The sequence below is a fragment of the Podarcis raffonei genome, chromosome 17, assembly GCF_027172205.1.
Source record: "Podarcis raffonei isolate rPodRaf1 chromosome 17, rPodRaf1.pri, whole genome shotgun sequence".
Taxonomy (NCBI): Eukaryota; Metazoa; Chordata; class Lepidosauria; order Squamata; family Lacertidae; genus Podarcis; species Podarcis raffonei.
In genome coordinates, this window is record NC_070618.1 from 24,506,737 (window position 1) to 24,531,707 (window position 24,971).

The window sequence follows — 24,971 nt, forward strand, 5'->3', positions numbered from 1 at the left end:
ATTTAAGGACATGGAATATTGGCTTCTTGACTCTCTCTCTCTCTCTCTTCCGAATCAAGGCTCGCGGGAGCCGCTTCTTTCCTTGCAAGTGGAAAGGCATTGCACAATATACGTGCCCTTTAAGTGTCCTGCCAGCAACGTGCTCTCTAACCCCACCTACCCACCCCACATCTCAACTTCTTAATTTCATAGAATTGTAGAATCGGGGGTCATCTAGCCCAAGCCGCTGGAATACAGCGCAGCAGGTGCGTGTAAGCATAAATTTGGTGGTGGGGAGGGCTTTGTGTCTTTATTTGCCAGAGCAGAACGCAGCTGGGTCTGTGCTTGCTGCTTGCTCCCTTACAGCACCGGGAGGGCCTTGTGGAGGCGAAAGTTTGGCGCATTGCAAGCTCGCCTCCTTTCAGCCTTCTCTCCCCCCCTCCCTCCATCCCTGCTCAGCCCGCCGCCCCATTCAAGTGATTATCTGTCGAAGACCTCTAGAGCCATCTCCATCTCTGCAGCGCGCTGATAAGACAGCTGTTTCTCTCGCCGCCGTGTCTCTCCGGGCCCCGGTCTGTCTTTCGGTACAAACTGTGGCTTTGTTACCCTGGCCTGCTGCTGTCACTTTCTCTGTTGTGCGGGGCGTTTGATCCGAGCACAAAAGGGGGAGGGTGGCTGGGTGGCTGGGTCGAGGTGCGGGGGGTTGCAGAGTGACAGAGACTAAGGGAGGGAGAGGGAGACGCGGAGAGAAAAGAGATGGGAATGATCGCCTGGCTGATAGGCATGGCTTTGCAGCATGTATCCGCGCCCAAGTTGCAGAGAAGCGGGGAGGGGGTGTAGAAGGAGAGGGGACCCCTGCCCACAAGCAGCAAGCCAGAAACTCCCCCGTCTCCCTCCCCCACACCCTTAAAAAAAACCCTAGCAAATGGGCGAGGGATAACAACGAGAAAGCAAGCAGATGGCTTCCTCCAATCTGAATCCAAATAACGATCATTTATCTTCCCTTTCAAGAAGTTAAGAGATTGCTCGTGCCCTTGCCCGGAAAGAATAATTTTTTAAAAGCAACCCCTTCTTCGCATCTGCCTTTGTACATACCAAGCATTCACGGGGAGTGTATGGGGCGGGCGGGCAGAAGGCTCATTTGTATTCAGGCTGCATCATCATCATCATCATTTTAATTTTTTTTTAAAGAAGAAGAAGTGTTGCTTAGTCAGGCTCGCAACTCCTAAACTTGCTGCCAACATGTGCAGCGCGAGTCTAGGCGTGAGATATATATACTGTATATATGTTTCACACACACACACACACGTGTATGATTTGGAATAAATCTTCATTGGGCTCAGTTGGGCTCAGTTCTCGGCAAGAGGCTTAAGGCTGCAAGCTTTCGTGTCAGCGGGACTTCCTTCCAAGTAGCAACATCCTGTCAGTGTCTACTCGGAAGTCAGCACTGGTTTATCCCCAAGGAAGTGCGGAGCCCAAGTAGCGCTCCGAAAGACACTCCGAAACAGGCGTCCACTGAAAGGAACTGAAACGGAGCGTCGGAACAAGTGAGTCAGTTGAAGCTTGAGGCCCGTTCGGTGGCTATTTTGCAACAAGGAAAGAAGCGAGACTTTCTCTCTCCAGTTAAGAGAGAGAGAAAAAAGTTGCAGGAGGCAGTGTGTTGAATTAAGCAACGCCTAGACCATTTCGTGCGCTGGAGCCCTCGCCTTTATTATATACTTCCTTTGCGTTTAGGGAGCACGCCCAGTAAACATGACCTTATGAGAGCCCTTTCAAAAGGAAGTTCTTTTAAAGACCGATCTCTCAACTCGCACAATTTCACACATGGGCAGCACTATCGCCTTGAGATAACATGTTTTCCAAACGGAATAGACAGTTACATCTCAGATATATTTTTTTCTGCTGAAGTCCCCTTCCCGTCCCCGCTCCCTGTTTGAGCGTGGACAAGCGAGCCTCTCTTTCTAAGCGACGCTCTTTACGGCTCTTGTGAAACAGTGGTTTTCTAAAAGAGAGTTTGTGTGTGTTTAAACTTGGCTCTTAGCTGCTGTGTGACTTCCTCGTTCGCCGACCGTGGGAGACGGCTGAGAAAGCAAGGCGAAAGAAGTGAGCTGCTTTGGCTAAGGCGCATTGGGCACCTCTGTCCATGGTCCTGAAACTCCCCAACTTTAGTTTTAGAGTGGAAACTGGAGATTAAGAGATTGCCTAAATTTGGGGATGGTTCCTTTGTTTTCCCCACCCCGTCCAGCCCCCCAAAAGTGTTCTTCTGCCACATGAAATGTACCTTCCCGGGCAGGCGCGTTAAAAACAACTTGTTTATTTGTTGTTGTTGTTTTCTTGAAATTGCTAAGATCCTAAATTATTGAGTTTGGTTTGCGTGTGACTGGGTGTTAGCAGGACCTACTCAACTCAAAAAATTATGTTGCCCGTGTCCGAAAAGTGATGGTGCTGTTATTTTTGAAGAGCACAGTTGTGTGTGTTTTTCTTTTGTCGCTGTGTTCTTATGTAGAAAAAGCAGCTGTGTAACCAGAAAGAGAGTCTCTTTATTTCTTTGTGTTATGTGTCAAACGTTGATGTCGGAAATGTGGTTTCTTCTGGAAAGTTTTAAATAATCAAAAGATTAAAACAAAACAAAAAAGATGAGGACCATCTTTTGCCTAAACAGGAATGGGACAGGAGAGGGACCCGGCGGTAAGCCTTCAGGTCAGCCTGATGGTTGAGAACTTCTGCTTAATTTCACTTGCTACATTGCTAAGTGTTTGTAAACTTACGGGTGCATTTAAAAAGAAAAGAAAAGAAAAGAAAAGAAATGAGTTCAAACTAGCGGTTAACATGGCATTTGCACTGTGTACAAGGTTGGCATGTGCCATCTTCTTCTAGAATCTCCTGGTAGTCCTTGGGGAAAGTTGACGAAACCCCATTTCTTAAGTTAAAACAGAGAGAGAGAGAAAAGATACACACCTTCGAGGGATTTCTCTAGAGCAGCTGCTTTTGAAAACTTAGCAAGAGTATTGTTTTTAATCGATTCCACTGAAGACAGAATGCAACTTTGCTGCACGTTTTAATCAGCTCTGGCATTTCGCAAGGTTACTCTCCTTCCTTTCTTCGCCAAGGCTGCCAACTCTCCCCTTAAAACATCTCCCCCCGAAGTTAGTCACTTAGGCAACTCCAAAGAGAGTTTGGTCTTACTTCTTTTAGCCTATCAATAGTCCAGGTTGCCGCTGCTCTCCATTCTTCCTCCTCCTCCACCCCAACTCGTCCTTCAAACGCCGATTTGACATATAATAGCTGGCTTCATCAAGAGATGCTCCTGAATGAGGGGCGTGTCTATAACACATGGCTAGAGTGTTAAAGGGAACAAAAAACAGCCTGCCTTTCTTGTTCTAATGGTGGCATCACTAGTGAAACAAAGGTGGTCATAATTAGGCAGAGCCCACATCTAAAATTTCAAAAGTAACAAACAAAAAGTCCTGGTGTTTTGGGACACCAACGTTGTAAATGTAACCCCACGTTCATCGTCGAGGTGGATATCCTTTTAAAACCTAACTAAGGCATCAGTCATAAAGACAGCACTGTTCTGTTCCTCCCTCCCCCACCTCTTCTGTTTTAGGGTTTCAGGATCCATCCCATCCCACATTCCCCAAAGAGGCAGACAGCGTTTAAGGAGTTAGCATTATCCCAATGCTTCACAGTACCAACTTCAGCCGAAGGGGAAAGGTTCGTTTGAGGATGAAGCGCCCATTTTAGTTCACCTGAAGGCGGCTAGGCGGTGTAGAAATGAACACACACACACACACACACACACACACCCTCCATCTGACGTCGATTGAATCCTGATATTGTAGGGACCAAACAGTCGGATAACCGACGGCTCTGGCACCCGTCCCTTTCATCCCTTGTAAACACTTAAGGACACACTCCCGGGGGTCCCAAATTAACATTAATCTCACGGTCCCTACCTACTTTCTGGCACTCCTCTCCACATGCAAAATGTTCGGTTGTACTTCGTTTGGGGGGGGGAGAGGGATGGGCATATAATACCGCCTCCCCCGGGGGCATAGAGTGCTTAGATGTTACACGTAGCGGTTCGCCCCTTCCTCCTTCCCTCTCCCACCAAATATAGTCTAGAAGGCATTTCCGATTGGAGAGAGAGCGAGAGAGAGATTGAAGTACAAGAGAAGGACACGGAAGGGCAAAGGCACGGAAAGCTGCTGCGGTGTACCCACCGGGGGAGGCAGGAGGAAAAAACCATTCTCAAACAGAATTAAGTCAGAACAATCGGCAAGGAGGGCGAGTGGAGGTGGGGGGGAGTCTTTGCTTTCCCTCACCCCCGCCGCCGCCGCCGCCGCTACCGCCACCATCAGCATCCCTCTCTCCGCCCTAGCAGCTTAGGAGAACATCTTGGAAGGATGGCGAGCAACTTTCCTGGAGAGGAGGGAAGTTGAGGGCGGGAGGTGGGAGGCAGGACCCTGAAAAACGCTTCTTAGGCAGCCTAGGGGGGGGGGCAGATTCATCTTAACAGGCTTCTTCCTCCTCAAAGGGAAGACCGGTAGACGCCCTGTGAAATTAAAACGCATGGCAAATGCAAAAGACTCTGTAGTTGGGATGGAGCTGCTTTTTCCTCCCCCCCCCCTTTTAAAGAAAGAATTTTGTGTTCTCCCGGTGAACACAAGTCCCTACAAGTCTTCAAGGTGTGCTTCCTTGCTTCCTTCTCTTCAGTTGGCTGACCTACATAGTGGCAGACCGTGTGTACTGGAAGGGGGTGGGGAACATCTAATTGTGTATCTCTGTGTTTGTGTGTGTAAGAGAGGGGTGCCTACTCTTTGGTAAAGAGAACTCGTGAGAAACCCCCCCCCAAAAGAGGGTTAGACCAGACCTCCTTCCTCCGTCTAAAGAATCGTGGCAGCAGCATCCGACTTAAACCCAGCGATCGAGCCTGCTGTTGCAAAAAAATTGTGGCAAGCATTGCCAACGTCTTGCATTTCGTCTGGCGTGTGGAAGTTCCTCTCCAAAAGAGAGATAAAGACAGACAGAAAGGGAGGGCGGGTGCTGGGCAAGAGAAGGACAAGGGGAGGAGAGGCAACTTCGCTCAATCCTGCGCTGCTCGCTTCCTGTGCTGCTGCCTCTCCCCTATCGCTCTCTCTCTCTCTCTCTGCCTTGCCTGCCCTGCTCGGCGCAACGCACCCTTGAAACGGGACTCCATTGAGCCCTCCGGAGTGACACGGCCCTGCGGCCAATCCGGAGCAGCCTCTCCGCCGGGGCGGTGCCTGCCGGAGCCTGCCGGACCAATCGGGGGCTCCGCAAGGCCTGCGAGCAAGCTCAGCTGTCCCTGGCTCCGGCGTATACTTCCGCGCGTGGCACTCGGGATAGGTGGGAGAGCCTGGCGCGGCTGCAGAGACACATAGGCGCGCACCCTCGTGCGGAAGCAGAGGAGCGCCGGGTGATACGGTTCCTATAAATCTGTGCTCCACTTCGCCTCCCATTTAAGGCGTCCTCCCCCCTCGTGCCTGTTCTCACTTAAAGAGATGCAGCAGCCCACTTCGATTGGGAGCTGCTAGAGCGAAGGAGGCAGAGAGAGGGAGGCAGCCTTTTAGGAAACCCTCCTTTCATCCCTTCTTTCCTTTGTTCCTACCTTTTATTTCTCCTCCCCTCCCCCCTTTTTCTGTTTAGTTGTGTTGTAACAGGGGAACCTTCGCTCTTGCCACGCTCCTTATTTTTTTAAGTTCTTCCCCCTTTCTTTATTTTTTCATCCCCCCCCCTTCCCAAATTTCTTCCCGCGCTGTGGGAGCGGAGAAAGAAAGCAGCTTTTAAAAATAATAACAATATATATATATATATATTTCAATCTTCTTTTACGTTTCTCCGCCCCCCTCCCTCCATTTTTTATTTTCTTCTGTTTACAACTGTCCGCAATTTAGGTTTTGGGTGTTGTCGTGAGACCTTCCCCCTTTTGCTTCTTACTCATCTTTATTGGGACACCACTACCTTTTTCCCCTTTTTTTCTTTTTTCTTTTTCTTTTTCAAAACTGAAGCGAGAAAGGTAAGTTGCGCTTTTTTGTTACTATATTATTATTATTATTATTATTATTATTATTATTATTATTATTATTATTACTCTTGCTGTTTCGTGTCTCTGCTCGCCCTTAGGGTGGCTGCCTCTCCCACAGAGGGAGGAGGACCAAAAGTCGTAGACAATTAAGTTTACCGCACACACACTTCTGTGCTCGGTTTTCAGCGCTTGGTGCCCCCTGCTAATAGGGTTAGAGACCCGCTGCACCGTTGTAGAAATATCTGCATGAGATAGAGCAGTTGGTAGAGGATGATATACGTTATATATGTATATTACTTGCGTTTAGGCAGCTAGGTGCTCACAGGGAGCAAAACGCTGGAGAAAAATACAGCAGCTTAGCTGGAGGTGTAAAGTTCACAGTCTTTTTTTAAAAAAAAACAAAACAAACCACCTCTGATCGTGAAACGCGTCTCTCGCGTTGGACCAGCGGAAAGTACCCAACACACAGGACATGAGGATGAATGAGTGGAATGAGCATCGCTTTGAGGAGCTTAAACCCGGCGTTTGCAGATCAGACGGGATAAGCTCGCCGCTGTAATTGCATTAGCCAAATAGCATTGGGTGGCTTGGAAAGAAAGAGAAGGTGGAAACGACGGCGGCGGCGGCGGCGGGGAGGTGGGTGGGTAGGAGAGACAGAGGTGCGCACACACAGGCAAACAAGAGACGAGATGGGAGAAGCAGTAGCTTGATATTGGCAAAAATTTGCAGATCCTGGTGTGTGTTAGCTGTCAGAGCTGCTGGCTGGAGATGTGCCAGGATATATATATATTTGTGTGTGTGTATTAAAATGGGAGGTGGCAGCAGGGTGGGAGAACCAGACTTTTAAAGAACCTTCCAATGACGATTATAGCGCTCTGCAGGGAGAGTTCCGCTTTTATATCCGGGAGACACGATTTTCTTTGTTCTGAGGAAGCTGAGAAGGGTGGTGAGTTGGGGGGGGGGGGAGAGAGAAAGATGCTTCAGCTCTTGATGCAGCCCGAAAGACGTCCTCGCTGGCAGCCCGGCTCGCGTACCTTGCTTGGGCGGAGAGCGAAGCGTTTCCTCGCGTCGCTGTCCTTGGTCCTGAAACTGAGGCTGGGAGGGCGGCCGGCTCGAGAGCCCAGGAACCAGAAATTGGTCCCCTGAAGGCGAGGAAGCGTAGAGTCAGCCGGGCGACGAGACAGTCCTCCCACAGTCCCCTCCTATTGTGAAACTGATACCATGGTGGAGAGCAGGCGAGGCGTTCGTAGTCCCCAGCCCGCTCTCGTTTCGCCTGGTGTCAGCATTTGGGGGAGAAAGCGTCTGCTCCTATGGTTTAATGAAGGACACACACACACACACGCACGCACGCACACACCACTCCCTCCGCGTCCTTGAATATTGCATGGAAGAAGTTGGTGGCAAAAGGTGGGGGACATGGGGCGATGAGATTGTGGCAGTCTCTCTTTCTCTCTCTCTGTGTGTGTGTGTCGTTTTTTGGTTATGTGTGAGTGGCCGCAGGCTCGCCCGGGGGCCTTGGATTTCGTCTAGGAGCGGCTCCGGCTTGCCGTTGTAGCTTAATTTATGCCCAGCACGTTGCTATGTGTGTATGTATGTGTGTGTGTATGTATGTATGTATGTATGTATGTATCCACCTATTTCGCTTCCGGGAAGCATTTAACAGTAGAGCTCTATCACTCTGAGCAAATCGGTAGCCTGGGCGCCCTGTTTCCCCTTTGGTTTGTTCCAACTGGGCAGCAAAGGAAATTGGGATCGAAGCGCCGAGATTTAATTAACAATTGAAGGGTGGTGGGGTTTTTTTGTGTTTGTGTTTTTTAACCAGCTGCCTTCAGGGTGGGTGGGTTTTTGTGGTGTTGTGGGGGTTTTTTTGCGGGGGCGACTACGTAGAGCTAGAGAGAAACCCAGGTAGAGTCAGTGTGTTATATTTCTGAAGCACACCCCTTCCATGCCTTGGAGCCTGCTTATCAGATATTGCTCAGAATATCAGACGGCGTTTTATTCGCCCTGCACAGCCTCGGGATGCGCTCAGGCGCGCGCAAGGCTGCAGTGTTCAAAGCTCTGACCGCGGCGATGGGGGGAGACGTTAGTGGGACTCATCTGAGGGGTTTGGCAGCGTCAGATTTCCCAAGAGGGTCTCTCCGCCCTTCTTACTTTAAACGGGGCTCCTTGTAATAAGGAACCTTCTTCTGGAGAGGTTTGGAACGTGCTTCGTGTTGGTGGTGCCCCCCCCCAAAAAAACCGCTTGGTCTTTCGTCTCCCTGCGCCAGCTCGGCTGGCTTTTAAATCTCTCCTTCTCAGGCCACGCTGCAAAGTGACATTGCCAGGCACTCAACGCTGAGAAGTTGAGCTGCTCTCTTTGTAGAAGGCACGCTTTTTTAGAGAAAGAGAGAGGGAGGTATAGAATCCAAGCTCAGCGTGACCGTTGGCACTTACAACCGAGCGTACTTAATATTTGGAGTACTGGGGCTACAACCACCCCAATACAGCTGGTTGGGAGACGGGTGGTCACCATCAGTAGTTGCAGTAAAAACGTGGAAAGCTTATATATGCTACGGAAGAAGGCCAGGTGCTATAGGGCGAATGTTTTGCACGCTCGAAAGTTCCCCGTTCAAGCCCTTCATCAGGAGGTCGGGCGTGTCTGAAACTCTGGAAAGCCGCTACCTGTCCATGTGAGCAACACTGGCCGTGATGGGACCCATGGCAGACTGCCTGGGCGAGGCAGCTTCCTAAGGAACTACTTGCTTCTTTTTCTGTGGTGGGTGGGAGCAGATGGCCTCTGGGTAGACCCCCCTCCCTCCCCAAGAAGCCACGCGGACCTTATCTGCCCTCCTCTCTCCACCACGCAACAGAAGCAGCTCTGCTTGGGGGAGTAAGATGGCCAAGGTGACTCCGAAGCAGCTCCTTCTCCAGGTCCGCCTGCCTAGTAAATCCGGGCTGTAGGCCTGTGCTGAGCGCGTCTCGGGGGCTTCAAGGGCGCGCCGCTTTAAGGGAGCCTCAATCCCGGCTCTGCGCCGGCTAAACCTCCCCTGCGCAAGGCTGCAGGTGAAGGAGATCAGCCTCCTGGCAGAGGAAGGAAGGACTCCGCTAGGGGGGCAGGTGCGAGCAATGCCACCTAATTGTCTGGTGAAGGTCAAGCTATGTATGGCGGAAGCCGGTAGCAAATAATGCTGTTGTAGTCGGTGGGATTTAGAGCTGCCTCGAGGGCAGGACTCGGTCGTTCCGCGTTTACGAGAGCTGCTGCCGATTTATTGAATCGCTACAAAGCTGCCCTTCTGAATTTGCCTCCGGCGCGCTCTAGGTGCGGTCCAGCTGGCGCGGAGCGCGCGCGATCCTGAAGCCACTTAATCCGGCCCTTCTTGCATTTCAACCGAGCTTTAGGCCCGTTGACCCCCAAAGGAGCCAGCCCGAGTAGCTGCCTTCGCCTAGGCGAGACTGCCATCCTTTTCCGTGGTGGGCCCAGGCCCCACTGAACTCGGTGGTGCGTGCTTCCCGGTGAAGTGGGCTGCTGCACGCGGTCCTTGGAGGGGTGGGGGCGTCGAGGCTGCAGTTCGGCTCCTGCTTTCTGGACCTGAGGGGCGCTGCTGTTCCTTATTCGGAGGGTTGGACAAGGACGGAGGTCTCCACAATGCCCCTCCAATGCCCTTGAAGACAGTCAAACGCCTTTTCCAACTCCTTAGAAGTCGCTGGTGAGAAAGACTGCGCACAGGGCCATGACCACACCTATCTAGAAAGCACTTAAGGCAGCTGAAAGCTAAACATGTTTTTAAGGCAGGATGCCTGCAACCCGCCCCCCTCTTTTGTTCAGACCGGCGAATCTTGGCATGACGGCTTAAGTGCTTTATGGGCGAGAGCCACCAACGATTTCCCTTCACCTAACTCCATAGTCTCCCATTAATCTTTCAAGAGATGTTCTGCAGAGTTAAGAGGCTTGGTGGATTGCAGCCAAAAAGGCGCTCGTTCGACACAGTTTACTCCGGAGTCATTGACTTGAGCTGTACGACGACGGCTTCCAAAGCAGGTCTAGCTGCTTACTGGCTTCCCGTGCTTAAGCTGAAGGAAGTCTCGTCGAGTTCAGGGGCGCTTTACTCTTAAGGAAGTGTGAACACTAAATTGTACCAAGAGTTCGGTTATACAGCCGCGCAGCCCGATTCTGTGCACTTGGAAGTCGGTGCTAATGACTTGTGCCCATCACGCCTGCATGCCTAGGATTGGGCCGCATTAGTTCCAACGGGGTTGGCTTCCTAATAATTGCGCATATTATTCCATGGCTGTAACCCTCCGCTCCTACAACTGCGAGTAAGCGCCATGTAACTCGGAAATATTTTCCTCCAAGTATGTATGGCTGTGAGCTAAGCATAGGAGCCAACTCCTAGGGGCCGAGGTCCCCCCAATAAAGTATTTTAGGGGGCCGGTCCCTAATAGTAGTACTAGTAGTACAGTAGTAGTAATTATTATTATTAATACCCCGCCCATCTGGCTGGGTTTCCCCAACCACTCTGGGTGGCTTCCAGCAAAATATAAACACATAATAAAACGTCAAACATTAAAACCTTCCCCATACAGGGCGGCCTTCAGAGGTCTTCTAAAAGTTGTGATGGACATTGCCATTCAAATGGTGTCCTTGTCATGTGATTGATTCTGTGGGGCGGAGCTTGCCTGGTCCCCCCCATATTTTATTCAAGTTGGCACCCCCGGAGCTTCGGTTCGCCTTCTAACAGCCCGATCCTATTCCACCTTCTCCCAGAACTAAAGCCACTGATTTTATTTATTACACTGTTGCCATGTGCAATTAATTCCTATGGAAAGCAAAGGGAATTGTTTCCGAGTAAGCCCACGACCATGTTCACCATCTGACACCATTAATTTCAGCAGGATTTATTTTCTAGCAAGCGTACATAGAATTGGTCAGTTTTCCCCAACCTGGAGCATCTCCCCGCCTAACTTTGGGGCCACAACTCCCATCAACCCTGACCATTGATCATCCTAGCTAGAGCTGATGGGAGTTGGTGTCTTAACATCTGGAGGGCAACATGTTGCAGGGGGGAGAAACTGGGGCCTTGGGGGCATCAGGTTGGAAGCTGGCTGCGTCCCACCCATTGGACATCTTGGGCATCAGCAGAAATAAACTCCGCGCCAAGGCTTCCAGAAATTAGAGCATCACATTAGGCTCTCGAAATGGAGCTGTTGTTGCACTAGATCCAGAGCTAAGGGTCTTCTAATTCCTACCATTAAGGGGGGGGGACTCCAACCCGCCCCCCACAACCTGTCTTTCAAGCTTAAATATGGAGCTTAACTTGGGGTTGAATTGAGCCCGCCTTCCCCACAGTGGCGCAGGCGCACTTCGAGAGCACCCCCTGTTGTCACTCAAAAACTGCTCTAGGGGGCCGTTCATTTATTTTATTTTTCCCGCCGGCGCCCGACTGGAGTTCTGTGCTAGGACGTTGCTCGCTTGCACCGAGAGTATTCTTGCACTAAAATCGCCGGAGGCCAGATTTTATTTTATTTCTGCAAGGGTGCACGGCCGGCTGTGATGACCGCTAGCAGACATTGCAAAGTTAGTATATTGCATTAAGTCTTGGGTTGTTTTTTAAGAGGCAGGGGGTTGTCGTACATCGACATACATGCTATTTATCTGTACTGAAAGCGAAACAGGATTTTAGGCCAATCCTGTGCGCACTTGCAAAGACACCTCGCTTCTTTCAGTAGGCCTTCCAAAGCAGTATGCGTTGGGGACGCGGTTTTAGTTTGCAATCCTCGACGTCTACCGGAGAGTAAGGCTGATGTGACTTCTGCATAGCCACGCATATAGGTTTATGTCGTACTTAATTTGGAAAACGTCGCTGGCATTGCAGTGGCGTCCGACCGTTTGCAGACGCGAAATCTAAACCAAGTCCGCAAGGTTCCGTGCAGTGCGTAACTCCATCCGGATATGGTCAGATGCAGGTGTTAATGGACAGCGTTTCTTCGAAACGAAAAGCCCCACCGACCTCGCGTTAACTTGCACAGTTATAATGGGACCGCATGTGCAGTTTCTGGAGAGCAGGCCGTGCCGAGCTCGGCGGGGCCTCCCGGAGACAGCTTGCAACGGCTGTCTGGCTAGGAGAACTTAAACAGGGAGGTCATAAAGTCGTTGCAAAGGAAACCTTGCTCGGCCAATGCTTTTTCTTCTTCCTTTCTCGTAGTAGCCGCGGGGCTGTCGTCGGGTTTGCAAAACGGGGGCGATTTTCAACGTTGGTGCGAAAGTAACAGGTCTCCGGTTGCAGGGAGTCGTTTGCGCCCTTCCTGGGGTTACACGTGGAGGAAAGGCGGGCCGGAGGAGCCCAACCCAGGGGCTAAAGTGGCCGCGCGCGTGGTTCCGCTGGCGCGCCTGGCGCCTCTGATTAGCGCCCTCCCTTCCCTCCTTAGCAGCGCGCGCGCGCGCAGGTGTGAGGTGAGGCGGCCGCAGCTGCAAGCAGTTGGCTGCAGTAGGGTAAAGGCAGGTGCGCGCGCGCCGCCCCGCGTCCTCCGCAGGGTTCCTTCGGAAGGGCGCCAGAACGTCGGAAGAAGACCGTCGCCTTTTTTGACCTTGGTCAGGTTAGCTGTTTATCCTCGAGAAGTTAATGTTTCATTTCTTTCCAGCTAGCCAACAAGCCTGTTTGTGTGGAGCTGTGAACGGCTGGTCCCCCCCTTTTGTTTCCTGGGGGGGCGAGGGGGCGTGTTGGTGGGTTGGGGAGGGGTTGAGAAGGGGATGGCGATTTTTAAGTTTCTGTTTCCTTGCTTTTTCTTTCTCTTGGTGAAGGTCGTTCTCTTTGCTAGTGGCTTGGGTAAAGGTGCATTTGAAACTCAGGATTTCGTGTGAACGTGTGGCTTCTGGGAGTGCCAGAGTTGTAAGCTGGTATGCAAACCAGAGGGCATATGTTCATTTGCACATATTCCAGGAAGGGCTGTAAATCTTTGGTAAGAGTGCATGCTTTGCACGTGGAAAATCCCAGGTCTAACCCCTTTGCAACTTCCAAGTCGGACTGGCAGAAGCTCTTGCCAGAAATTCTGCAGAGCTGGTGCCAGTTATTGTAGAGAAATAAAACCAATAGTCTCCACTTTGTGAAAGGCAGCGTTCTCTGTACGTGCAGAATTCCTGATTCTCCCCCCTTTCAGAATGCCGTGTTGGCATTACAGTATGTGGAGACCAAGTATTTCAGATTTCCAGAATTTTATATATATATTCATTAGCACATTGGGCAAAGCTGGAATGAGAGCTCAAGGAGGTGCACTCTAAACTTCAAAGAGGAGGCTGTATGTAGCCGGTCAGATTGCACTCTTGTGTGAACAGCTCTCTGCGTGCAGCCCCGTAGGCCCTTTGCAACAACTTAATGATTTTTTTTTTCACTATTGGGAATCAAAGCAAAGCAGCTAATAGTCAATATTAGCTATTATTAACTGCTGTTTGACTCAGAACCTTGAGGATGAAGCTGTTTAATGTATTCAGTGCAATTCTTAATGACATTAAGGTTGCAACCTTGGGCTTGGAGATAAGTGTCAGTGGGGCTTCTTTCTGAGGAGACATGCTTGAAAAATCCCAAGTCATCCTAGTGCTTGTCGTGCTCGCCGATCACAATATTGAAAGCCAGGAGCAGGTTTAAAATTCTGTGTGCAGATTTTTCCTTCCATCCAAAGACTTGGGTATTCTTTTAAAATAAGAGCTGAACGTTTGGGGGGAAGTTTTTTCCTTTTTTGTTCAGGTGGAGGCAAATTCTCCCTGTGCGTGTGGCTGCACACATTTGCTTCTAGAGAGGCAAGTGTACTATTCCTATGTGCCATCTTGCTGAAATTACTCCAGAAATTCACATTGACTTTCATTCCTTACTGATGTTAGAAGGAATCTCTTGCTAAAGGCTGCAGATTCAGGTGCTGAGCTTTCCTTTAATTTTCTTTTAGGGGCAAATTATTGTAGTTAGACCTTTTGAGACTGGGGCTTTCTCAGGTCTTCTGGTTTGGATATGGGAAATATGCAGGTTTCTTTCAGTACAGCTGAAAACTATTCAGCATAATTGGAAGTAGAGTGCAGGAGAGGCAGATGGCTTAAGATCACAAAGAGATGAGGTTTAATAGAGTCTTGGATTGGAGGCAATATTTGAGTGAACGAGCTTGCATGGGAATGATAGCGTCTTCTCAAGTCTGCAGGAGGACTGTGTTTAAATGCTTGGCTACAAAACTGGTGTTGTCCTTTCCAAAACTGTATAGTTAATGGGGCGTATTCTAAAGTCAAGTTCTGTTGATCTGAACTGACATTGTGCGTTAGCTCCGGAGAACAGCCTTAAACAGCTTGCCAAAAGTTTTGGAGAACAACTTCACCTTCCTTCCTCATTTGCCTTTCTGGATGGGGCTTAAATTTCATTGAAAGCAGTGAGCATTATTTAGCATCCGTCAGATGGTGCAGCTGATGAGGCAAGTCTTCTTTAAAGCACCACCCTTCCTCTATGACAGCAACATCTGATTATCCAGATGTTTCTGGACTACAACTCTTGACCGTAGCTGGCATATCCAATAGCCAGGGATGCTCGGAGTTGCTCAGTAACAGCTGGAAGCCCAAAGGTCTTCACGCCTGTTCTTAGCTAACTATCCCTAGCTATCAGGACCAGTGGCCAAGGATGATGGGGATTGTAGTCCAAAAACAGCTGGAGATCTAAGTTTGGGAAACGCTGATCTAGAGTGCAGAAGAGTAACTTTAGCCAGTTTATTAGGGTTTCATAATTTTATATTGCAAAAAAATCCCTTCAAACTGCTTTGTCGCGGTCGACGCTTGCTGTTTAAACGATCCCATCATGTATCTTTGATTTTAGAGAAGTGGTTCACAGCATTTGAACTGCTAAAGGGCAAACTTGGAGCAAGCTCCAGAACCGGGTTTCATTACTTGTCGCCTGCAAGACCGAAATTCAGCCCAGCAGCTGTGCATTGGGAGTCTTCCAAGAAATGTTGTTTTCTGCCACCTGTGGGTGGTATTGTCAAGCTGGCAGACCACAATGTTTAAGGTTGGAGGGTTGTGTTTGGCCTGCTTTTCAAGCAAGATTATGGAGTGCGGCTTGCATTTCAAGTAAGAAGTGGAACCTTTCGAATGGCAAGTCCTGTAAGAAAGGCTCTCTTCTGTTGGTAAGAGGCATCTTAAGCAGAGCTACTGACACAATTTATGGGATGCCTTCAAGCTGGAACTCAATTCCGGCACGTCTCAGGTGGGTGCCATTGCCATTATAAGAGGTGAGTTCCGGCACCTCTTTTTCTAGAAAAACAGCACTTGGGTGCCTGTATAAAGTAATCTGATCTTGCTTTCATAATTAACCATAATGTACAAGCGAGAGCATGATGAGTAATGTGTCAATTTGCAGAGCCAGAGGAATGGAATCTTTATTTTCCTAATATAAATGGGGAAATAGCCAGTTGACATCTTCTTTTGCCTTTCAACTGGTTGAAGCAAGTGGCTCAACTTTGTTAACGTCTACTGCTGAGAGTTTGACTCATTACCCTCAACCACTCCTACAGCCTTGCTTTAGAGAAATGAATCACAGAGGAGAGGTTATTGGCTTGGCAGTGAGCAGAAATTGAAAATGCCACGTTGCAAAGAAAGCAAGCAGTCGGAGCTGGATTTGAAGAGGAGGAAATTGCCAGTAGACACAAATCTGCCTTCTGCCCACACCAAGCCTGTATTACTAAAATTAAGGTGGACCTTTGGCTCTCAGAGAAGAGGTAGAGAATAGAGGCAGATAATTCAAAGGGGGGGGGGAGGAACTTGTGTGTCTGTTTAAGTGCAACATGGGGACTTAATACATATGGGGAACAGGACAAGGAATTGAAAGTTCCCAAGGTTATGTACACAGAAACCTTGAACTGATAAGATCTGCCCCTGAAACGAAACAGTAACTCCAATTTGCGAGCTGCCAAACTTTTATTCATGCACAAAAAGTTGCATTCCATTTGCAAAGCTGAACTAGAATTGGTCATCTTGGTGTTCTGGTGAACCCAGTGCCTTTTGCTCTGTTTGCCTATTGGACAATCTCCGGGTACTTTGCTGCAGATTCAGGCCCAGATGCTGACTCCCAGTTGTTTTAAAACAATGCCTGACAAAAATCACCCCTTTCCTCACAAGTTGTGCTTCTGAAATTAAGAAAGGTTGGGGCTCAGTTCCGGTATTCAACACAAATTCCTGAGCTCTGAATTCTTTAGCGTGTCTTTTGCCGCTGACTCTGTTTTGGGGTTCTCGTAAAACAAGAAACCTCAAAGTGTATTCCAGAAACCTGAAATATGTGCCTCTACCCTGTTTCTGGGATTCAAATACAGTCATATCTCTAGGTATGTGCTGCTCTGGTTACGTAACTTTCAGGTTACGAACGCAGCAAACCTGGAAGTGTTTACTTCTGGGTTCGCCGCATGCACAGAAGCGATCTGCGTGCTTCGCACACGCGCAGAAGCGATAGGTGCGCTCTGTGCACGCACAGTAGCGACACTCTATTTATGTACTTTTCAGGGTGCGAGCGGCACCCTGGAACGGATCACGTTCGTAAGTAGAGTTACCACTGTAATAGTTTACTGGCAGCAGGAGCATCCCCAAGCAGCTTAAAATGAATGGTAGGTTTATGTTTCGGATAGCAGAAGTGGTCAAAGGTGAAATTTAAAACAAAAGCGGAGAATACCAGCAAACTAAAATAAACAATATGAGGTGATTGGTAATGGGTATTTAACTTCATTTCTGTCATATTATCCCCACCCCCCGCCCAGCTAAAAAAATAAAATCAAGAAAGGATTAATATAAAGAGAATATAACAGAACGACGACTTTTACTTAGGAGGAAATCTTTTTCAGAAAAAAAGAAAGAAATGCATTTTGGACTTGGGGGGGTGATGAAGTATGAATATTTGTCCTCTTCAGTTGGTAGAGTGTGAGATTCTTAATCTCAGGATAGTGAGTTCGAGACCTACATTAGGCAAAAAATTCCTGTATTGTTGGACTAAGTGACTCATGGTTCCTTACAGCTCTTCAATTCAGATTTTACTATCCTTCTTTTACCCATACAGTGGTACCTCGGGTTAAGTACTTAATTTGTTCCGGAGGTCCGTTCTTAACCTGAAACTGTTCTTAACCTGAAGCACCACTTTAGCTAATGGGGCCTCCTGCTGCCGCCGCGCTGCCAGAGCACGATTTCTGTTCTCTTCCTGAAGCAAAGTTCTTAACCCGAGGTAATATTTCTGGGTTAGCGGAGTCTGTAACCTGAAGCGTATGTAACCCAAGGTACCACTGTACTGGTTTTTAATGCATCAGCTGCTTTTTCTAAACATTGGTTTTATTGCGCAAAAGTTTAATTTTCAAATTGCTTCCATCAAACGTTTCTGTTTGAGCAACCGTTTTAAATTTTAGCAAAGCTGATGGACTTGCAGCTCAATCCAATGCATGAGTACTCGGAAGGTCTGTTAAATTCAAAGTCGTGTAAATGTGATTGCAGCTTTAGTGGCCAGTTAAGATCATCACACGATTGCTACTGTTATTAGTCAAGGATAAAAAACAAATGACCTTCAGATCTGCTCAGGACTTTGTGCTCAGAATTTTGTGTGTGTGCAATTATTCTGCAAGTGCCCCCCTGCATAATCAAGCATGGAATTTCCATTTATGCAGATGGGTGAGGATATATGCATACTGTGGACAAAATGCATTTGGCCTTTTGCTGCACTTGGTGTGTTTGTACACCTTACCTGACAGCTGTGATGTGTGATGCCCATACGATTTCAGGTCTTTGCAAGATGAATCAAATGTTTGGACGGGGGGTGGGTGGGGGGGAGAGAGGGGGGGACTATATGTGTAAATAGTTGAGTTGTGCGGGTAAACATTTAAACATTGAGAGGCATCTGTTTCCAGTTTGAAAATAATAATAGTAAATTCACCCCTAGATCAAATGTGTTCCGAAGCTCTTGAGCAGATGGAGCGAAATACCTGAATGAAAAGGTATTTGCTTGTTAAGTAATCCTATGTCTAAAAGCCGAATGAATAGACTCCATTGGTGTTTCAGGTGTAAGTCAACTTCCTAGGTTGCTGCTTTTAATATTTCTCTGTGTGGCAAGTGAGATCAATTGTCAATGACCTTGAGGATGGAAAAGAGTTGTATTGTCATTTAAAGGGTTTGAAATACCCTTTAAATTTCCCCTTACAAAAGCCGTGTTGTAGATACACTTGAACTGATGTTTTCTTTTATGGTGATGCTTGTCAGCTGTAGTGGATTTGTGTGTGTGTTTCAAAAAGGCTTTTTATTCTGCTTCGGCACTGCAAAAAAATTGTCTTGAGTGAAGCCAGCCTGTTTTTTTAAAATAAATAAATGCCAATTGACATTTGAACAAGTCTCTCCTTTATTAGTCAGGTTTGCGTGTAATCTGTGGGTGGTACGCAGTTAAATCTTGCTCAGAGTAGACCAATTAAAGTTAATGGGCCTAACATTGTCGTATTAATTTCAGTGGGTCAGCTCTGAGTAAAACACAGTTGAATGCCACCCTGTACCAAAAAACCTACAATAAAAAGCTCAATACTGTAACCTGTTTATATTATGCAAATTAAAGACACACACATAATTTTTACATTTTGCATAATTACATCCTCCCCCCCCCCCAGCTATGGGGATAGGTAGTGTTGAAAGCAGCAAATCTCCATGCTTAACTGGGAGTTTTGCTCAGCATTCCCTTCCAAGTATTGCCTACACGAACTCTTAAATATATCTGCTCAACCACAAGGGCTCTTCAAGGAAACGTGCAATTTTCAGGATGCTAAATTCCATGCCCAGCTCCACATTTCTCACACTTTGCCATTTGTGTTATGCTCTGTGAGTTTTGGTGCAAGCTCCGTTCTCTCTTGTGAAGCGGAAAGCTTCTGACATTCAGATAAATCCTGAGACTCTTGCCTGAAATTTGTAGTCTCCCTCATGAACTTCCTGTTACAATTAGCATTGGTATACTTTTCTGTTTCCTCTTTGAAATGTCTCCTAAAAGCGTGTGACAAACTTGCCCAGACCCAAGGCATGGTATTCCCCATTCCTCTTACGTTCTGCTTTGTTGTGAACGCAAAATAATTAGTTGTACTTCAGAATTTGCAGCCATACTGAGAAGGGAATTTCTTCTGCACTTTCTTTACCACCCATCGTAAAATATTGCATGCATATATGATCATGCTTTGCTGAATTGCCTGCTGAAGGTTTTTTTTCTTTTGTCCTGCTTTGCTGATCTCTCCTGGTGAGAGAAACTGCAGTTGACAGATGGTTTTACTTGCATTTTAAGTATCCATGGCTGTTTCTCTTCTCCAGGTGAATATTTTGTTTCCCGCAAATGGTTAAACCTTCTAGAGGTCAAGGTTTCTGTTCTGTATCATTAACAGCGATGACCATTCTTTGCTTCTCTTGCCTGCCCTGGGCACAAATAAATACAGAGCTTTCTTTCTTGTGAGTTTTTAACATTGCATTAAGTATTACGGAAGAGGAACCCAAAACCGAATTTTGAATTCAGTTCTGTTCTTGTTCGGTGTGTCTATGTGTGAATTATCTAGATTTCTGGTTGGATTGGCTGTGTGTTTATGTCACCAGGCTACTGAAGCAGAAAGTACCTTTTTAAGCGGACAGCAATATTGTACCCCAAACATTTGTTTTAAAACAATAGAAGATACGGTAGTTAAAAGCAAAACAAAAAACCACATGGGTGTGCTGGAGAGCAGGGACTGATATTTTATCCCTTTCTGGAGAGAGAAATTGCCATTATGCTGCCAGTATTTGAAGATCATCCTATGCTACTAGCCCAGCAGGCGTTGTCAAATTGCTGGGACTCCAGCATCTAATGGATTACAACTGGAGCTAGACTTCTGTAATATCTGCCAAATTACACAAACAGAAAGCAACTGCAGGCTTGCTATTCTGCCTTGCTCGACACAGATAGTTTTAGCAAGTAACGTTCAGGTTTGGCCTGCAATTTCCGAGCATGCCCTGTTGAGCTTGGGGAATGGGCAGCAGGGTTGGGTCTTAATAAACACGCTTAGGTTTCTGTGGCATTTGGCGAGGTATTATTATTATTATTATTATTATTATTATTATTATTATTATTATTAAAAAATTTCTATACTGCCCTTCATCTGAAGATCACAGGGCGGTTTGTATTATAAAAACACAGTTTCCTGCAAGATTTTCATTTCAGCTCTTCAGACTCCGCAGCAGTGTTAATATAATCTGCACCTTTTGTGGTGTGCAGCTGAGATTTTAAGTAGTCTTCAGGTGCGTTAATGCTATCCCAGACTAAAGAGAGGTTCGGCTAAAAAGCCACTTTAGGTGTATAAAGCTCCGGAAAAGGTTTGGCAGACGTCTCCAAGGACCCTGTTCTGTTGGAAGATTCAGAACAGGCAAAGGAAGTTTGCACAACACATTGTTAAAACAATGGCGTTTGCTTCCACAATATATAGTGACTAAGCACTAAACTTGCTGGAAACTCGAAATGTGTTGCAGTGTAAGTATATGGGAGCAACTGTCATAAAAAGTAATAATAATAATAATAATAATAATAATAATAATAATAATAATTTATTTATTTATACCCCGCCCATCTGGCTGAGTTTCCCCAGCCACTGCGGGCGGCTCCCAACAGAATATTAAAAACACAATAAAACAACAAACATTAAGAACTTCCCCAAACAGGGCTGCCTTCAGATGTCTTCTAAAAGTCAGATAGTTGTTTATTTCCTTGACATCTGAAGGGAAGGCGTTCTACAGGGCGGACGCCACTACTGAGAAGGCCCTCTGTCTGGTTCCCTGTAACTTGGCTTCTCGCAGTGAGGGAACCGCCAGAAGGCCCTCGGCGCTGGATCTCTGTGTCCAGGCTGAACAATGGGGGTGGAGACACTCCTTCAGGTGTACAGGACCGAGGCCATTTAGGGCTTTAAAGGTCAGCACCAACACTTTGAATTGTGCTCAGAAACGTATTGGGAGCCAATGCTGTTAAGTACAGAACCTAGTTACGGTCCTTGGAGTTCCTGTTTGTTTGCTTTAAAAAAAAAAGGTTTGCTCGAATCCTAAAGGGCATTCCAACCCTCTTTAAGTAGGGGTTTCCCAAAATTAGGATGTATAAAATGTTTTGCTAATGCAGGGAAAAGTCAAAATATTTACCTTTCTAGCTTTCCGGTGAGGGAATCCTGTTTAAATTGGACCCGCGCTGGAGGAACTAGAACAGGCATCCCCATGCTCGGCCCTCCAGATGTTTTGGGACTACAACTCCCATCATCCCCAGCTAGCAAGAACAGTGGTCAGGGATGATGGGAATTGTAGTCCCAAAACAGCAGGAGGGCCAAGTTTGGGAACTGCTGCTTTAGAGTGTTTCCTGCCCCCCCCCTAAAAAGCTGCAGAGAGACCAGAATTGTTGAGCTTTTGGGGGGATAGGTCGATCTACCAAGGGCAGCCTGCAATTGACAGGTAGATCGCGATCGACTGGTTGGACAGGCCTGCTCTAAGGGATGCGGTGATAGGGTTAAAAAGGTAAAGGGACCCCTGACCATTAGGTCCAGTCGTGACTGACTCTGGGGTTGCGGCGCTCATCTCGCTTTATTGGCCAAGGGAGCTGGCGTACAGCTTCCGGGTCATGTGGCCTGCATGACTAAGCTGCTTCTGGTGAACCAGAGCAGTGCATGGAAACGCTGTTTACCTTCCCGCTGGAGCGGTACCTATTTATCTACTTGCACTTTGATGTGCTTTCGAACTGCTAGGTTGGCAGGAGCAGGGACCGAGCAACGGGAGCTCACCCCGTCACGGGGATTCGAACCGCCGACCTTCTGATAGGCAAGTCCTAGGCTCTGTGGTTTAACCCATAGCGCCACCCATGTCCTTCTAAGCTATAGGGTTAGTTTGCATTGATTGAGTGTTTTGGCACTTAAGACCTTGATGTTGGGAACAGGGTACCTATGGCCATCGCAGATGTCTCTGGATTTACAGTTTTTGCCCATCCCTGACCTTTGGCCACATTGGCTGGGGTGGGAGTGCCAACATCACCCATCCTTGCTTTTATGCTAAGTGAAAACAGCAAGGAGTCTTGCAGCACCTTAAGCTAACACGTTTATTTTGGCATAAGCTTTTTTGAGCGCTCGCTTCATCAGGCATATGATATAATCCCACATTGCCAGGCATATATGCACACATGGTGAGAGGATGGAGAGGCGTTGCGGGGGGGGGGGAGGCAGAGGAAAACAAAATGCAAAAACAGAAAGGAAGAACACAGTGATAAGTATGTAACAGCAAATTAGTGACAATAAACCAGGCTGTGTTGCTGATAACACAAACATCCTGTAAAGTCCGTGATTTCAATTCAAGCACCGGTGATAGATATTGTTTCTGTCCTTTTTGCATTTTGTTATCCGCTGGCCTCACTCCTCTCTGTTCTCCCTTCCCTTCTTCACCCCTCAATTTATAATTCTGTGTGTATAAATAATGCTTTCTGGTTTGGGATTTTACTTCATGTGAATTTTAGGTCTACAAAAGTCATAATAAATGTGTTAATCTTTCACATGCTGCAAAAGACTCTCTGTGCTGCAGTGGACTGACATGACTGCCCCTCTGGAAATTTATTTATGCTAAGCAGTGTTTGTGTTGCATGGGGCTGCCATGGAAGTAATTACGGCTTACAAATGATTCCAATGGAAAACGCTTTAATTTAAAATTTTAATTATAACTTGGAATTCAGTTCTGCTCATCCTGCAGGCACATCCTTAAAATAGATCGATGGTTTTAGCACCAGGAGTGTGCAGGGTGTCCTGCAAATAAGAAAAAGCAAAAGATAGAGATCCCTGTCCCAAGCAATTTGCAGACCAAATTGAAGAAGAAGAAAATATGAAATGCCCAACCTTTGGTACTTTTGTTTCTGTGCTTTTTTAGGCACCCAGTGTGGCTGGGGCAACCCAGTCAGATGGGCAGGGTACAAATAATAAAATAATTATAATAATTATAATTGTAATTGGTATACTGCTATCAGGATTCATAGTCTAACTACATTTATTTATTTGGAAGAAAGTCCCATTGATTTCCATAGGACTTGCCCCCTGAAAAGCTGCACAGAATTGCAGTCTCCATAGTTTAGTCGTCAGCAGCAAATTCTTGAATGCATGGCAGCTACTGTATTAAAATGGCCTAGGACCCCCCACCCCGTACAATATTGCAGTTGAGAAAACACATTCTGCAAGTATGGCAACCACCTGAAATTTCCAGACACTTCCTACACACACACACACACACACACACACACACACACACACACTGGTACCTCAGGTTACATACGCTTCAGGTTACAGACTCCGTTAACCCAGAAATAGTACCTTGGGTAAAGAACTTTGCTCCAGGATGAGAACAGAAATTGCACGGCGGCGGCAGGAGGCCCCATTAGCTAAAGTGGTGCTTTAGGTTAAGAACAGTTTCAGGTTAAGAACGGACCTCCGGAACGAATTAAGTACGTAACCAGAGGTACCACTGTGTGTGTGTGTGTGTGTGTGTGTGTGTGTGTGTGTATAAATCATTTTTATTCGATTTTCAAAAAATATAAACATGCAACAAAAAACAGTACAGAATCCAAATATCAAGATTACTCTGAATCTCCTGGCTTACCCCCATCCCTTCCCTGGGTTCTTTTAGTTCTATTTTCAAGTGCATATCAATACTTCTCCAATTTTTCATCTTCCTAAGTTACCTATACATTCTGTTACGTTACAAGTGTATTTAAAATCCTGCTAATATTTTGACCTGCTTACAATGATTTTTTATATACATTATAAGCAGAGATCTCCAGACTCTTAAGCTGTATTCAGGCTTGGGCTACAATAGGCACAGGCAAACTCGGCCCTCCAGTTTTTTTGGGACTACAGCTCCCATCATCCCTGACCACTGGTCCTGTTAGCTAGGGATGGTGGGAGTTGTAGTCCCAAAACATCTGGAGGGCTGAGTTTGCCTATGCCTGGGCTACAACAAAGTACCTCAAATAATTGTTTGGCTAAGAGATACGATATGCATGCTTAGAAATTGAGTTGCACGGATATCAATAAGATGCGTGCTGAAAATGAAGGTGTCATTTGCTGTTTACGTAACTTCATGCTAGTCCCATCCATTTCAGGGGGTCATGGACCAGCTGGATGCTGATGGGTGCGGGACTCAGCTCAGACTAATACTAATAATACCCCACCCATCTCTGGGTGGCTTCCAGCAAAATATAAAAGCATAATAAAACATCAAACATATATAAACTTCCTGATACAGGGCTGCGTTACAGGGGCTGATGTCTGAGCATGTGATGGAACAGTGCAATGCATTAACGCATGAGACAACTTCCATTGACCTGTTTCTAACCTGAGTATTGGATCTGTTTAAGCATCATGGACCGGCTGGATGCTATGGGGTGGGTGGCATCAGCTGGGGAACCCCCGAGAGAAGGCGGCTCAGAGCCCTGGGGAGTGATGGTGGGATGATGATGATGATGATGAGGGAGCAGACTAGAAGGAGGAGGTGTTGGAAGTGGAAGGGGCAACAGGGTTTAGATAAATTTATTGTCATTGTCCATATATACACAGTATACACAACAACGAAAATCAAACACCCACCCAAAGACCGGGTTCACATACACATTTGCACGTATCTCCAACATTCTCATCCTATTCAGACATAATCTATAAAACATAACATAATCCAGAATATAACATAACCTATTTAAAGGCATAACATAACCTAAAACCTATCTCATTCCTTCCTACTTCCTGCTTGCTATTTCTTGCAACTGGCCCTAAGATCATTATTTAGTGCAATCAGAGCTCTTGGATAGAAACTATTCAGAAGGCGTGTGGTTCGTGTTTTCATTGTCCTATATCTTCTGCCCGAAGGCAACAGTTCAAAGAAGTTGTGAGCAGGATGGGTGGGATCTCTCAGGATATTGTGTGACTT

The 24,971-nt window shown here is 47.0% G+C and overlaps 1 protein-coding gene across 18 annotated transcripts in view; it reads left to right on the plus strand.

Annotated features, from left to right (window-relative positions):
* Positions 1-24,971, plus strand: part of ELAVL2 (ELAV like RNA binding protein 2) — a 159,011-nt gene that overhangs the window by 21,146 nt on the left and 112,894 nt on the right. The window contains exon 1 of one of the 18 annotated variants that reach the window (XM_053370634.1): positions 5,706-6,016. The exons of 11 other annotated variants lie outside the window; for them this stretch is intronic. Coding sequence is in view for 1 of the 7 variants with exons in the window: in XM_053370628.1 (XP_053226603.1) it covers positions 11,556-11,579 (24 nt within the window). In the remaining 6 variants the exon portion in view is untranslated. Of the gene's footprint in view, positions 1-5,705; positions 6,017-11,420; positions 11,580-12,391; positions 12,599-24,971 lie in introns of those variants that run through there. 6 more of the 18 variants (XM_053370635.1, XM_053370630.1, XM_053370628.1 and 3 more) reach the window with 6 other exon arrangements.